Source organism: Odocoileus virginianus, chromosome 18, assembly GCF_023699985.2.
Source record: "Odocoileus virginianus isolate 20LAN1187 ecotype Illinois chromosome 18, Ovbor_1.2, whole genome shotgun sequence".
Lineage (NCBI taxonomy): Eukaryota > Metazoa > Chordata > Mammalia > Artiodactyla > Cervidae > Odocoileus > Odocoileus virginianus.
In genome coordinates, this window is record NC_069691.1 from 45,078,148 (window position 1) to 45,094,905 (window position 16,758).

A 16,758-nucleotide genomic window follows, 5' to 3' on the forward strand; every position below is an offset into this window, starting at 1 on the left:
AATGAACTTTATAAACTGTGAATTCTGGAAGAGGTAGTAGTAGTTGTGGTTGTGGTTATAGAGCTGTACCTAAGCACATGATCTCCTGGAATTGTAAATAGTTGTGGGTTTGTTGGGATTAGTAATGGTAGTCCTGACAGGAGTACCAAAGATACCACTTTCCTGTGAACACCAGTGTTTTACTTTGCCCTTTTTCTTGGGAGAGGGGAAAGGTCAAAGTGACTTGAAACTTTCAACATTATGTGTTTGCACTTGTAAGTGGTATAATAAAGGAATAAAACAAACCAGCTTTCTTATCTCTAGACCTCTCATTCTCTTTCTGCCTAAATAATCTTATCTCCATCTTTGCCTTTCAGATTCTAATGGTTGTACTTGATGTATCCCTCCAGGCTTCTCTGTCCATGGGATTTCCCAGGCAAGAATACTGGAGTGGGTTTGCCATTTCCTCCTCCAGGGAATCTCCCCAACCCAAGGATTGAATCAGCATCTCCTGCTTGGCAGGTGGATTCTTTACTACTGAGCCACAAGGGAAGCCAAATTTGATACATTAATTAATAGGAAAAAAGTAGAAATAGATAATAAAATAATATATGTGGTATCATCCTGTTTTTGTTGAAGAGAAGAAGTGTATTCATGTTCATGTAGAGTAAGTGATCTGGAAAGATTTTTGTCAAAACCAATAGTGATTGTTCTTGAATTAGCACAATTTATTTGTGTTTTCTATGTTTTTCATTTAATGTTTGTGTTTTCTGATTTTTCTGTAAGAAACACATTGTGTTTTTAAAATAGTAAAATTAGTACAGAAACTTTATTTTTAAAAGTCCCAGCTATCCTTTTTTGTCTAGCTCCCAGTTGCAGTGTCTAAGACTTAGTATTTATTAAATCTGTTTTTATCGGAATGACTGAAACTTAAGGAAGAACTTGGTAAATGCCGTAAGTAGGCCTATAGTGCTGAGAAGATTCCGAAGAGAAAAGGATGGGTGTGGAGAGGATCAGTTGCAGATGACTGCATTGACCTTGAAAGGCAGGGTTTTGTTTTGTTTTTTTAAGAGGATACTATAATTTAATACCCCTTTGTACCAGTGATTAACATTTTGTGGATAGGCATTTGAGGAAACGAAATTTCTTTAATTGTATTTATTCTTTAAATTCATGGCTTCTGTTTTTAGGATGTATGTATTATCCAGCAGACTGACTTACTATCTTCTATTTAGGTTATTATTAATAAGGTGGTTTTCCCTAAGCAAACAACAGCCTGGTGAAGTGGATTGAAGAGCCTATTATGTGTAGGGAAACCAGCCAGGAATTAGGAAACTTCTAAATTGAAAAATGTGAAAAATACACAAGTAGTGGAGAATTAACTGCATTTAGTTATTTCTGACTTTAGGAAAAAATAAGCTTTTAAAATTTTAATTGATTTTCTTGCATGATAGGTCACTTTAAAAGAATGCCTTGAAATACTTACTTTAAAGTATTAAATGTGATGAATTTGGTTTGTAAAGTTTTATCTTTTGAGATAGACTATAATTCCCAACCATTCATGATACTTGAAATGTTAAAAGTTTACTTCCTGAAGAAAAGTCAGATTTTATGGGCTGCTCCAGGAGCTCCCCTTTGACTTAAGATAAATATATTCCTGTGATAAAGTCATATTTCTGCAAACTAGCTCACTGAACTAATATTGGAAAGTATTTAATATGCTGTCATAAGACATTAACAAAATAAATATGTAAAAGAAAAGCAAATCTATGGGACTAAAGGTATTCTACAAACCTAGAATTTTTTTAAATATATATATAAAGTAATTCTTAAAGTTTGAGACCTTTTCTCTTTAGAATTTTACGAAAAAGTTTTTAAAGGTCTTATTTTACATCAGTTAAAATTATTCTAAAAATTTTTTAAAAATAATTTCTTACTCTAATTTGGATCTAAAATAGAATGAATACCATTTTTGAATCTTCAGGGCCATTCCACATTTGGTTTCACATTTTGTGAATTTAGTCATAATATTCCCAAACCCAGTAGGATAGTTTCTATGGTTATCAGACCCTTTGTAGAGTGACAAAGATTGGAATTCTGATTCTCATGAGTCAAATTTTGGCCTTTGACTCTGTTCCGCTTTCACAGTCCTTGCTAAGCTGGGGCTGTTGCTATGCTTGAAGGCTTGTCAGCTAGGAGGTTCCTATGGTAACAGGAATGGAAATTTCAAAGAAGAAAGAGAATAGGAGCACAAAGGCTTGGTTGATTTGAATTTGAACAAAGAATAGAAGGTTCCCTGTCTTGCATCTTTGTTGAAGAAACCAGAAATTTAATTTTAGAAAGTTATTTTTCAGTTTGTAAACTTCATATACCCTGGTCTTAATTTAGTGAATAAAAGTACTACTGCTTAGGGAAGTACTCAGTAAGAATCTTTTAAAAATTTAAACAACTGAAGATTCTTTTTTTCCTCTTTTATAGAGCTTTGATAGTCTGTGTTCCTTATATATATTCTCAATTTGGCAGTATGCTGGCTAACTCATTTAATTTTTACTTTGCTGAAGTTAAAAATTGTTAGAGTTATAATCAGGGCAGTTTGCTTATTTGAAAAATATTAATTTTTTTTTGTTTTTACATAATTGTTGAGGTATAATTTGTATACAGTTAACTGTACCCATTTAACAGTGTTCAGCTTGAGTTTTGACAGAAGTATGTATCTGTGAAACCATCATCACTATCAAGATGTCATACATTTCCATCACCTCAAAAGCTTCCTAGGGATCTTCCCTGTGGCTCAGACAGTAAAGATTCTGCCTGCCATGCAGGAGACCCAGGTTCGATCACTGGATCAGGAAGATCCTCTGGAGAAGGGAATGGCAATCCACTCCAGCATTCTTGCCTGGAGAATCCCGTGGACAGAGGAGCCTGGCGGACCACAGTCTGTGGTGTTACAAAGAGTCAAAGACACAACTGAGTGACTAACGCTGCTACACTACAAAAGCTTCCTGTGCCCTTTGTAGCCCACCCCTCTGAGCTGACTCCCTGCTCTACGCAACCACTGATCTGCTCTCTCTCACTGTGGATTAGTGTTCATTTCCTAGAGTTTTATATGATTGTAATCATATAGTATCTACTTTTTTATGTCTGTTTTCTTTCACCCAGAATCATGATTTAAAGATTAATGCATGTTTTATTTTGCTTTTTAAAAACACCATTCCAGTTGACAATTAACTTTTTTACTTGGCAGTTGAGCACAGGGAATTGAGCAGGGTTCCTTGTGCCCATCAAATAGGCCTTCTGCGGCTTTATTAATTTCTAACTCTTTCCTAATCTCTTTTTAAGCTGTCATTTACTAGGTACTGTATCCCATTTTATATATTCTTATTTGTATACATTGTTGTAGTTCTGTTGCTAAGTTGTGTCTGACTCTTTGCAACCCCATAGAGTGCAGCCCGCCAGGCTTCCCTGTCCTTCACCATCTCCCAGAATTTGTTCAAATTCATCTCCATTGAGTCTGTGATGCCATCCAACCATCTCATCCTCTGTCACCTCCTTCTCCTCCTACCCTCAGTCTTTCCCAGCATCAGGGTCTTTTCCAGTGAGTCGGCTCTTCACTTCAGGTGGCCAAAGTATTGGAGCTTCAGCATCAGTCCTTGCAGTGAATATTCAGGGTTGATTCCCTTTAGGATTGACTGGGCTGGTTTGACCTCCTTAATACATCTATATGTATTAACACCATTTTATAGAGGAAAAACTGAGATTTAGAGAGGTTACAGAGAACAAAATGGTTAATAAGCTCAAGAGCTCTGGATAAGTAAGGATGCCAAGGTTTAACTCTTGGAACTGGCTTTGTAGCTATGTCATCTTCAGCGAGCTACTTAACTTTCTCTGTCTTATTTTCTTCACATTTATTATAAAATGGTATGACTAATTATAGTACCTACTTTATCGGATTTTTGAGAAGATTAAGTTAGATGTGTGAAGCACTTAACACTGCCCAGCCTGTAGTCAGTGTCCATAAATGCTAGCTGAGATACAGCACAAGATACTTACAGCTAGTAAGGGACAGAAGCATAAACTTAAAGCTTTATACTCAGTGCAAGCAGCACAAAATAGTGGTTCAAGTCAATTTTATAATTCATGATGGGGCTCACAAATGGAGGTTTTACTAACATGGTAACATATCAATATCAGATTAGTTGGTATTGTATAGTTGAGGACTAAGCAAGTTTGAGACTTACTTAAGGCATACATATGCTTGTATGTATGATGTCTATACATACATCAGCATGTGAATATAATGCATTTTTAAGCCATGAATTTTTTTTTTTTTTTTTCGTTGCACTGGGTCTTTGTTGCTGAGCACAGGCTTTCTCTAGTTACGGTTTAGGAGCTTCTCTTGTTTCAGGGCACAGGCTCTAAAGTGCGTGGGCTTCAGTAGTCGTGGAACGTGGGCTTAATAGTTGGAACTAGCAGGCTCCAGAGACCGGGCTCATTAGTCGTGGCCCACCGGCTCAGTTGCCCTGTGGCATGTGGGATCTTCCCAGACCAGGGATTGAGCTGGTATCCCTTGCATTGCAAGGTGGATTCTTAACCACTGGACCACCAGGGAAGCCCTAAACTTTAAAGTAATTATAGACTCACAGGAAGTTAAAGTAGTGTAGAGATTCTATATGCTGTAGCTAGTTTTACTGGGGGTCTTGCTGTCTTATGTAGCTACTAGTATCAAAACTGGGACCTTGGACTTCCCTAGTGGTCAAGTGCTTAAGAATCCTCCTGCCAGTGCAGGGGACACCAGTTTGATCCCTGATCCAGGAAGATCCCACATGCCTCGGGACAGCTAAGCCCATGTACCACAACTACTGAAGCCTCTATGCCCTAGAGCCTGTGTTCTGCAACAAGAGAAGCCACTGCAGTGAGAAGCCTGCACACCGCAACTAGAGAGTAGCCCCCACTCACTGGAGCTAGAGAAAGCCGGCACTCAGCAATGAAAACCGAGCACAGCCAAATAAATAAATAAAATTTTTTTAAAATCACAGGTGATATAAAAAAAAAAAGGAAAGTTATCCTTGGTATAATCTATAACCCTTTATCGTATTTCACCATGTATCGTATTTTTTACATGTACTCACTTTTGTGTCTGTATATGCACATGTACATGTATGTTTATTGTCTTTGCATTTTTATCACATGTATAAGTTCATGTAGCCATCACTTTGGTTAAGATACTGTGGAAATTCCCTGACAGTCCAGTAGTTAAGATTCTGTGCCTCCACTGCAGGGGGCATGAATTCAGATACCTGGTTGGGGAACTGAGATCCCACAAGACCCACAGCATGGCCAAAAAACAAAACAAAACACCAAAACGATACAGACCTGTTTTTATCACCACATCTTCCTTGTGCTTCCTTTCTCCCTACCACCCTTTCCTATTTCCAGGCAATCACTAATTTGTTCTCTGTCCCTATAATTTTGTCATTTCAAGAATGTTGTATAAATAGAATCATACAGTATGTAATCTTTTGAGTTTGACTTTTTTCATTTAGCATAATACCCTTGAGATCCATCCAAGTTGCTGCATGTACCAGTAGTGACTGTTTATAATTGCTGAGTAGTATTCCGTTATAGAGATGTTCTGTAATTTGTTTAATCATCCACTGAAGGATACTGAGTTGTTTCCAGCTTTTTGCTATTACAAATAAAGCTACTTTGAACATTCATATACAGGTTTTTGTGCAGACACAAATTCCTTTTGGGGGAGTAAATGCCCAGGAGTGTGATTGCTGGGTTATATGATAAGCATGTATTTGAATTTTTAAGAAACTACTCAACTGTTTTCCATAGAAGTTCTACCATTTTACGTTCTACCAGCAGTGTATGAGAGATGTATGTTCTCAGCATTCTTACCACTATTTGGTATTTTCACTATTTTTTATTCAGCTTTTCTCATATGATGTGATATCTTACATGATTTTAATTTACATTTCCCTTATGGCTAATCACACTGAACATCTTTTCATGTGCCATTCATGTATCTTCTTTGATAAAATGTCTGTTCATGTCTACTGTTCATTTTCAATTGAATTGTGTTTTACTTTTGAGCTTTGAGAGTTCTTTATATATTTTAGATACAAATCCTTTGTTGGAAATGTAGTTTGTAAATAGTTTATTCTAGTCTATAGCTTGCTTTTTCATCCTTTTAACAAAGTCTAGGAGAAGTCTTAAATTTTAACAAAGTCCAGTTTACCACGTTTTTTTCCTTTTAGGGACTGTGTTTTTGGTGTCGTTTATAACTCTTCACTGGGTTTGCAAATTCTTTGAGGTTTTATAGCTTTATGTCTCACATTTAAATCTATGATCAATTTTGAGTTAATTTGTATAAAGCAAGTTTCATTTTTTTGCCTGTGAATGTCCACTAGCTTCAGCACTATTTGTTGAAAGGGCTATCTATCCTTCCACCATTGAACTGCTTTTGTTTCTTCCTAAAAAATCAGTTATCTGTCCTTGTATAGATTTATATTTGGGTTCTCTATTCTGTCCTGTTGATCTTTGTGTGTATTTCACTACCAATACTACAGTGTTTTGATGTTTGTTAGCTATACAGTAAATCTTAAAATTGGATAGTATGATTTTTCCCACTTTTTTTTTCAAAATTGTTTCCTTCTACTTTTTTTTTCATATAAAATCTAGAATAAGTTTGTTTTTAACTACTGAAAGTGTTACTGGATTTTGACAGAAATGTTATTAAATCTAGTCTCCAGTCCATAAACAGCATTGTTATGGATTGACTTGAGTCCCCCTGAAAAGTGAAAGTGTTAGCCGCTCAATCATGCCTGACTCTCTGTGACCCCATGGACTGTAGCCCATCAGGCTCCTCTGTCCATGGAATTCTCTCCAGGGAAGAATACTGGAGTGGGTAACCATTCCCTTGTCCAGGGGTTTTCCCGATCCAGGGATTGCACCTGGGTCTCCCACATTGCAGGCAGATTCTTTGCTGTCTGAGCCATCAGGGGAGTCCCTTGCGTCCCCCTAATAAGCCCTGACCTCCAGTACCTCAGAATGTGACCTCGTTTGAAAATAGGGTCAGTCCAGGTGTTATTAGTTAAGACAGATTTATACTGAAGTAGTGAGGGACTCCTGTTCCAATATGACAGGTGTCCTTATAAAAGGAAATTTTGGACACAGGTACACATAAAGGGAAGATAGGTGTAGAAGCACGGAGAGAATGCTACGTGAAGGTTAGATTGGTGCTGCCACAAGCCAAGGAGCTACTGGAAGCCAAGGAGGCTCGCTTCCTTAGCTCCCTCCAGGGATCTAAGGAGGGCCCCTGGAGCGCATCTTTCCCTGTCACCTTTAGGGGGGCATGGCTCTGCTGGCACCTTGTCTCGGACTTTTAGCTCCCAGAAATGTGACAGTCAGTTCTGTTGTTTAAGCCACTCAGTTTGAGGGACTTTGTTACAACAGCCCTAGCAAGCTAATAAATCATATATCTGTTCATTTATTTATATCTTCCTTGGTTACATCAGCATTTTATAGTTTTCAGCACACAAGCCATATATGTTTTGTTAAGTATATAACCAGGTGTTTCTTTTTTAAAAAATAAATGTGATTATAAATGTATTGTTTTAATTTTGTTTCTGCATGTTCATTATATATAAAAACACGATTGTATACAGAAATTCAATTTTTAGGTATGTTTTTCTTGTATTCTGCAACCTTGTTGAACTTACTCATTCTAGGGCTAATAAATTTTATTAGTTTTTTGTTGTTACTAATTTAAAAATATTTTTTTGAGATTCCTTGGGATGATCTATGTAGACAGTAATGTCACATGCAAATAGGGACAATTTTCTTTTTCCAGCCTCTACACTTTTTATTTCCTTTTCTTGTTTTGTACTGATGGGACTTCTAGTACTCTGCTGAATATGAGTGGTGGGACTAGGCATTCTTCCCTTGTTTCCAACATTAAAGATAGAAATCCAGTGTTTCACCACAAAGTATGATGTTTACTATAGGGTTTTTGTATATATACTTTACCAAGTCGAGGAAGTTACTTTCTATATCTAGTTTGCTGAAGACTTTTAAAGTCATGAATGCTTTTTCTGCATAATTTGCTTTGATTGTGTGATTTTTTTCTTTGTTATGTTAGCCTGTTGATTTGGTGGATTACATTGATGTTGGAATATTGAACCAGCTTTAGATTTCTGGAACAAATTCCACTTAAGTTGTGGTTGTGTAATACTTTTAATATATTTTTAGACTTGATTTCCTACTATTTTCTGAAGGATTTTTGCATTTTTTTAAGGGGGTGGAATTAGTCTAGTTTTCACCTTTTCTGTTATCTTTGTTGGGCTTCCTTGGTGACTCAGACAGTAGAGAATCTGCCTGCAATGCAGGAGACACAGGTTCAACCCCTGGGTCAGGAAGATCCCCTGGAGAAGGGAATGGCACCCCACTCAAGTATTCTTGCCTGGAGCTTTCCATGGCCAGAGCAGACTGTCAGGCTTCAGTCCACAAGATCGCAAAGAATCAGATATGACTGAGCGACTAACACACTTTTGTTTTGCTTTAATATTAAGTTCTTCTGTGTATTCTTACCACCTCTTCTTAATATCTTCTGCTTCTGTTAGGTCCATACTATTTCTGTCCTTTATTGAGCCCATCTTTGCATGAAATGTTCCCTTGGTATCTCTAAATTTTCTTGAAGAGATCTCTAGTCTTTCCCATTCTATTGTTTTCCTCTATTTCTTTGCACTGATCACTGAGGAAGGCTTTCTTATCTCTCCTTGCTATTCTTTGGAATAGCAAGATTGTTTGGCTCCATAAAGGACAGAAATTGTATGGACCTAACAGAAGCAGAAGATATTAAAAAGAGGTGGCAAGAATACACAGAAGAACTATAGAAAAAGATCTTCACAACCCAGATAATCACTATCGTATGATCACTCACATAGAGCCAGACATCCTGAAATGCAAAGTCAAGTGGGCCTTAGGAAGCATCACTACGAACAAAACTAGTGGAGGTGATGGAATTCCAGTTGAGCTATTTCAGATCCTAAAAGATGATGCTGTGAAAGTGCTGCACTCAATATGCCAGCAACTTTGGAAAACTCAGCAGTGGCCATAGGGCTGGAAAAGGTCAGTTTTCATCCCAATCCCAAAGAAAGGCAATGCCAAAGAATGCTCAAACTACTGCACAATTGCGCTCATTTCACACGCTAGTAAAGTAATGCTCAAAATTCTCCAAGCCAGGCTTCAACAGTATGTGAACCATGAACTTCCAGATGTTCAAGATGGTTTTAGAAAAGGCAGAAGAACCGGAGATCAAATTGCCAACATCCATTGAGATCATTGAAAAAGCAAGAGAGTTCCAGAAAACCATCTATTTCTGCTTTATTGACTATGCCAAAGCCTTTGACTGTGTGGATCACAACAAACTGGAAAATTTTGAAAAAAATGGGCATACCAGATCACTTGACCTGCCTCTTGAGAAATCTGTTTGCAGGTCAGGAAGCAGCAGTTAGAACTGGACATGGAACAACAGAATGGTTCCAAATTGGGAAAGGAGTACATCAAGGCTGTATATTGTCACCCTGCTTATTTAACTTATATGCAGAGTACATCATGAGAAACACTGGGCTGGATGAACCACAAGCTGGAATCAAGATCGCCGGGAGAAATAGTAATAACCTCAGATATGCAGATGATACAATCCTTATGGCAGAAAGCAAAGAACTAAAGAGCTTCTTGATGAAAGTGAAACAGGAGAGTGAAACAGTTGGCTTGAGGCTCAACATTCAGAAAATGATCATGGCATCATAAAATCATGGCATCTGGTCCCACCACTTCATGGCAAATAGATGGAGAAACAGTGGAAACAGTGACAGACTTTATTTTGGGGGGCTCCAAAATCACTGCAGATGGTGACTGCGGCCATGAAATTAAAAGACGCTTAACTCCTTGGAAGGAAAGTTATGACCAACCTAGACAGCATATTAAAAAGCAGAGACATTACTCTGCCGACAAAGGTCCATCTAGTCAAAGCTATGGTTTTTCCAGTAGTCATGTATGGATATGAGAGATTGACTGTAAAGAAAGCTGAGCACTGAAGAATTGATGCTTTTGAACTGTGATGTTGGAAAAGACTCTTGAGAATCCCTTGGACAGCAAGGAGATCCAACCTGTCCATCCTAAAGGAAATCAGTCCTGAATATTCATTGGAAGGACTGATGTTGAAGCTGAAACTCTAATACTTTGGCCAGCTGATGCGAAGAACTGACTCATTGGAAAAGACCCTGATGCTGGGAAAGATTGAAGGCAGGAGAAGGGGATGACAGAGGATGAGATGGTTGGATGGCATCACTAATTTAATGGACATGAGTTTGAGTGAGTTCCAGGAGTTGGTGATGGACAGGGAGGCCTGGCATGCTGCAGTCCACGGGGTCTCAAAGAGTTGGGTACAACTAATCAACTGAATGTTAAGTAATCCGGACTTTATAGAATTTGTTTGGATTAGTTCTCTGCTGTTTTCTGAAAGAGATTGTGTAGAATTGGTATTCTTTTAAAATTGTTAGATTTTACCAATGAAAGCATCAGGCCTGAATATCTTTTTTCAGGAGATTTTAAACTACATATTCAATTTTTTGAATAGTTATAGGATTGTTCAAATTGTCAGTTTCATCTTTGGTAGTCTGTTTCATTGGCTATTTCATCTAAATTGTCTGGTTTATATGCATAGAGTTGTTTGTAATATTACTTAAATATTTTTAGCATTTTTATTAGAAAGTGAAAGTTAGTTTTGGCTGTGCTGGGTTTTTGTTGCTGCATGCAGTCTTTCCCTAGTTGCAGAGTGTGGGGGCTACTCTTTGTTTTAGGCTTTTCATTGTGGTGGCTTCTCTTGTTGCAGAGCATGGGCTTTAGAGTGTGTGGGCTTTAGTAGTTGTAGCACACAGGCATGTCACTCTGAAGCGTGAGGAATCTTCCTGGACCAGGGATTGAACCTGTGTCTCCTGCATTGGCAGGCAGATTCTTAACCACTGGGCCAGTAGGGAAGTCCTTCCTTATTATATTTTTAATGTCAGTAAAGTCTTTAGTGATACCCTCTTTTTCATTCTTGATATTGGTTAAGCTGTGTTTCTCTCTGTCTTTTTAAATCATTCTTCCTAGAAGCCTATCAATTTTACTGAAGTTTTGAAGAACCTTCTTGGGTTGAGTGATTTTTTTTTTTTTAATATGGTTTTTCTGATTTCAGTGTCATTGACTTCTCTTCTTTACTGTTTCCTTTCCTTTGCATGCTTTTGCTTTATTTTGCTCTTTTTGGTTATTATGACTAACACTACTCTGTTATGAACATTCATATGCACATTTTTGCTTCAGTTCAGTTCAGTCGCTCAGTCATGTCCAACTCTTTGCAACCCCACGGACTGCAGCATGTCTGGCCTCCCTATCCATCACCAACTCCTGGAGCTTGCTCAAATTCCTGTCCATTTAGTCAGTGATGCCATCCAACCATCTTATCCTCTGTTGTCCCTTTCTCCTCCCGCCTTCAAACTTTCCCAGTGTCAGGGTCTTTCCCAGTGAGTCAGTTCTTCCCATCAGTTGGCAAAAGTGTTGGAGTTTCAGCTTCAGCATCAGTCCTTCCAATGAATATTGAGGACTGATTTCCTTTATGATAGAGTGGTTTGATATCCTTGTTGTGCAAGGGACTCTCAAGAGTCTTCTCCAACATCACAGTTCAGAAGCATCAATTCTTCAGCGCTCAGCTTTGTTTAAAGTCCAACTCTCACATCCATACATGTGGAAAAACCATACCTTTGACTAGACGGAAATTTTTGGCAAAGTATTGTCTCTGCTTTTTAATATACCATCTAGGATGAGTCATAACTTTTCTTCCAAGGAGCAAACGTCTTTTAATTTCATGGCCGCAGTCACCATTTGCAGTGATTTTGGAGCCCCCCAAAATAGTCTGTCACTGTTTCCATTGTTTCCCCATCTATTTGTCATGAAGTGATGGGACTGGATGCTATGATCTTAATTTTCTGAATGTTGAGCTTTAAGCTAACTTTTTCACTCTTCTCTTTCACTTTCATCAAGAGGCTCTTTAGTTCGTCTTTGCTTTCTGCCGTAAGGGTCGTGTCATCTGTGTATCTGGGGTTATTGATATTTCTCCCGGCAATCTTGATTCTGGCTTGTGCTTTGTCCAGCCTGGCATTTCGCGTGATGTACTCTGTATATAAGTTAAATAAGCAGGATTATTTTTGCTTAAACATGATTTTAAATTATTTGGGGTATATTCCTAGGAGTGGAATTGCTAGATCATGTGGCAGTTTTGTGTTTAACTGCTTGAGTAGTCGCCAAACTTTTTCCATCATGGTTGCCTCATTTTACATTCTTATCAGCAAATTTTTTTTGTACCTAGTCCAGCAATCTTACTCTCTTACGTAGTTGGTAGTTCATTTATATATAATGCAATTGGTGATGTACTTGGGTTAATATCTACCATCTTATTATTTGATTTCAGGTTTTCCTGTTTCCCTTTTTCTCTCTCCTATATTGACTTCTTTTGTATTATTCTATTTCTCTCTCTATTACGTAGTTAGTTGTGCATTCTTATATTACTTACCCCAGAAATTATGATATGTACTCTTGACTTACAGTATTCTAATAAAAATAATAACTTTGATTACTCTGCCGTTAGTGTTCCTCTGACCCCTGTATTTATCATTTTATTTTTACACATAATTATTTTGTATTTTGTATATCTTTTAAGGCATTTTTTGCTTTCGCATAGAATATTCATTTCTGTTTTCCCACATATTCACCTCTTTTGTGGCTTTTAATTCCTTTTGAATTTTCATCTTAGATTACTTTTATCTTTTAGTGTAGGTTTGGGCCAGTAATTTTTCTGTTTTTGTCTATCTGAAAATGTCTTTACTTTGCCTTCACTTATTAAAGGGTATTTCTGCTGACCATAGTATTATGGTGAGCAGTTGTTTTTCTCTTAGCTCTTTTAAGTCATTTTGTTGTTTTCCAGTATTCCAAAGTCCAGCAGTAGTTGTTCTATTGAAGGTAAGATGTCTTTTTCTCCCCTATTGGTTGCTTTTACAATATTTTCCTTTGGTTTTCCACAGTTTAAATGCGATATGGTTAGGTGTATTTTTTGTATGTATTCTTCTGGGGATTTGCATAACTTTTTTTTTCATTTATTTTTATTAGTTGGAAGCTAATTACTTCACAACATTGCAGTGTTGTATAACTTTTTTAATCTAATGCTTGTCTTTAGCAGTTTTGACAAATTCTTGACCCTCATCTTGTCATATATTGCCTCTGTTCATTCTTTCTTCCCTCTTTTGAGGGTCCAGTTATGTATATCCTAAACATTTTCATGTATTTTACACATCTGTTATGCTTTTTTCTGTATTTTTCAGTGGTTTTGGTCTGTGCGCTCCTGGTTTGGATATTTTCCATTGCCTTGTTTTCCATTTTGCCAGTTCTTTCTTCTGATATATCTAATGAGCCCTTCATTTAATCGTTTATGTATTTCCCTTAGAGAATTTCCATTTGGTCCCTCTTTATGAAAGATTCCAACTTTCTGGAACCCTTCATCTTTTGTTTTCTCAGACAAGTTTCCCATGTGCAGTCTCAGGGCTGAGCCGCGTTGAGCCTGGGTCTCAGTTCTGACCGGTCTCTGCCCCCGTCGCTCGCCCCACCGCTGAAGGGTGGCCACTCAGGGAGGCCTCCAGCTGCAGTGAGCCACGCTCGTCTCCTTGGGCTGGGCTTGGGCCTCCGCTTTATCTTTCCTCATACTGACAACGCTGCCAGATCTCCACTCTGCTTTTCAGACGCTTTGTGCTTAGCTTTTTAACCTCCTGCCCTGTGCATCTCCAGAATTTTCAAATATCTTGAAGCTCTGTGTCAGACCCAAACCTAGGTACTTCCCTGTTCACCCATCTGTCACTTTTGCTTTGAATTTTGTCTGTAGTCTTTTTTTTCTTCTAGTTTTGTTTTATATTAGAGCATCATCAATTAACATGTTGTATTAGTTGTAGGGGGTACAGCAAGGTGATTTGGTTGTATATATACATGCACTGTCTATGATCCTGCACGACTGCCAGAGCCCTGCTGGTTTCCTGGTTCTCTCGCATCAGCCTGGGCAAAGCTTGCTTCTCAGTCTCTTGCCTTGCAGCCAGGTTCAACAGACACCTCCTTGGAGAAGTGGCTACACTTACCAGGCCACCTCTGCATGCTTCCCTGCTCTCTGATTCCTGGTCTGTCTAGTTCTTTTCCTTCAATAGTTCTCTAGTAGCCTTCAATAGATACTTTAAAACTTTTCCTATATTTTGAAGTTGTTCTTGATGGAAACATTGATTTAATTTAAAGTTATTAATTTAAAATTATTTCTTCATGCTTGGAAGTGCTGATTGCGTGTAGTTTATTATATGTTATTATATATAAATATGTTATATTTATTATATATAGTGTATATATAATATATATAGTGTTATATTTATATATTTATATATATTATATATAGTGATAGTGATAATAAGTGGTAAAGTGATCATCACATATAGTTATGTATCAGTTATCACACCTCTTATACATTTAACTTCTTTTAACACCAGTTTCTCTAAGTGACTCTTGGTTTTGTGACTGTGTTGTGTATAAAAGGCTTCTGGAAAATATTTTATATCAATGTAGAAATAAATTGGTTGAGTCTTAGTGGAAAGGCCTTGTGGTGAGAATATGTTATTAGTTAAAGATCAGCAGTGACTCTGAAACTGGTTATATAAACATGTGAAAAAAATATTTGGTAATCAAAAGCCCAGATGTACATTTCTTGGGATAATTGATATATTCCTGTGGTTATGATGATAATTTTAGTATGGTTTTATGTTTGGGGCCACTATTTTTCTTTTTGTTTCCTTAATATCAGCTTACAGTGTTAGCTCTGTTTACATCATGTGATTTCAGAGTTCAAAGAACTCTAGTGTATGTTTTTAAAATTTTATTTTAATGTTAAAGGAACAGGAAAATATGAGACCAAAGTGATATCTCTTGCCTTACCTCCCACTTCAGAATATGTACTACTGTGTATAATAACGACTACTCTTCCTCTCCTGTTGGGAAAGATTGAAGGCAAGGGGAGAAGGGGGACAGATGGTTAGATGGCATCACTGACCCAATGGACATGAGTTTGGGTAAACTCCAGGAGGTGGGATGGACAGGGAGCCCTGGCGTGCTGCAGTTCATGCGGTCTCCAAGAGTCGGACACGACTGAACTGAACTAAGCTGAACTTCCTCTCCTACCCTTTCCTTTCATTTTTTGGTCCTCCTCTCCTATTGATATACGTTAGTTGACAAAAATACAGAAATTGAAGTACATAAGAAAAAGAAAATTGAAATCTCTTGTAATCCCATTACCAAGCAGTAATTAGGTTTCTGAGTGTTTGACACATATCTTTTGTGGATTTTTCTTTTTAAAATGGACTGTATTGTTATTTGGTGTTCTCAGCCAGGCCTTTTCATTAATATCACCTGTAATAATTAAAATATCTGTATAAATTCTGCAATATACCTCATACTTAACCAAATCAGAATCTCTAGGTGATTCTAGATGAAGAGGGTTTTGTTGAAAAAACCAAAAACTTCCTTTCAGAAAATTTTAATTGCCTTCAGAAATCTTCTAAAACAGAAAAAACAAGAATATTGCCATATTTTATGTGAAGAAAACTTTAACTTGTATAGAGCTCTTCATCTAATGATTTGATTTGAACTTTTCCCTAGCCATTCCACCCTATGGTGAATTTGGATTGCTCTCGGGATTTCCGGCCATTTCTCTGTGCGCTCTATGCTCCTATTTGTATGGAATACGGACGTGTCACACTTCCCTGCCGTAGACTCTGTCAGCGGGCTTACAGTGAGTGTTCGAAGCTCATGGAGATGTTTGGTGTTCCTTGGCCTGAAGATATGGAATGCAGTAGGTGCGAAAATCAGATTTTTCATGGACCGTTGCTTCTTTTGCAGCATATTTAAAATTATTTGTCTTCTAGTTCATCAGTTTTTAAGAACTTTTCGAAGTGTATATATTACTTATAATTTTGAACAGAAGTTTCATGCCTCAGTTGTTCATTTCCTTAGGAATTTGGAATGAAATGAAAAAGAAAAACATTTCTATGAAGAAATTTTTAAAATAATTAAGAAAAACATAATCAGGATATTGATTTTTGATATCTTTCCCTTACAGTTTTTTTTTCTGGTTATAAAAGTGATGCCATTTCTAAAAGATTAGCACATATAGAGAACATAACCATTTGTTGCCTCATTATTAAATATCTTTAAGGATGATTTAATGGGACTTGAATATCTTTATAATTTCAGTGTTAATGACTATAGTAGTTTTGTCATTTCTGTTTTTCTTTCTTTTTTTTTTCAATTTTGTTTTTTTGACCATGCAACATGTGGGATCTTAGTTCCCTGATCAGAGATAGAACCCATGGCCTCTTAACCACTGGACTGCCAGGAAAGTCCCTCGGTTCTCTTTTACTGCCATGTATTAACATACTCAGACCCAGAAAAATCGCTTCCAATATATAGATTGTTGGCATTTCTTAAAGGTTTGAGGATATTTACCTGACAGTCTTATGATTTGTATAAGAGAATGTAATTGTTAGTAATAACGTGCATGGTAGTAATACCGCATTTTTTATACTGTAATGTACCTGTTTGTATTCTTACATGTTTCAGGGATAAAGCATAGATGAATACCTGTAAAACTCTTAC

At 37.2% G+C, this 16,758-nt stretch overlaps 1 protein-coding gene across 1 annotated transcript in view; it reads left to right on the plus strand.

Annotated features, from left to right (window-relative positions):
• The window catches only part of FZD3 (frizzled class receptor 3), a 97,234-nt gene that overhangs the window by 16,984 nt on the left and 63,492 nt on the right, over positions 1–16,758 (plus strand). The window contains exon 3 of the mRNA XM_070480636.1: positions 15,763–15,959. Coding sequence (XP_070336737.1) covers positions 15,763–15,959 — 197 coding nt within the window. The remainder of the gene's footprint in view (positions 1–15,762; positions 15,960–16,758) is intronic.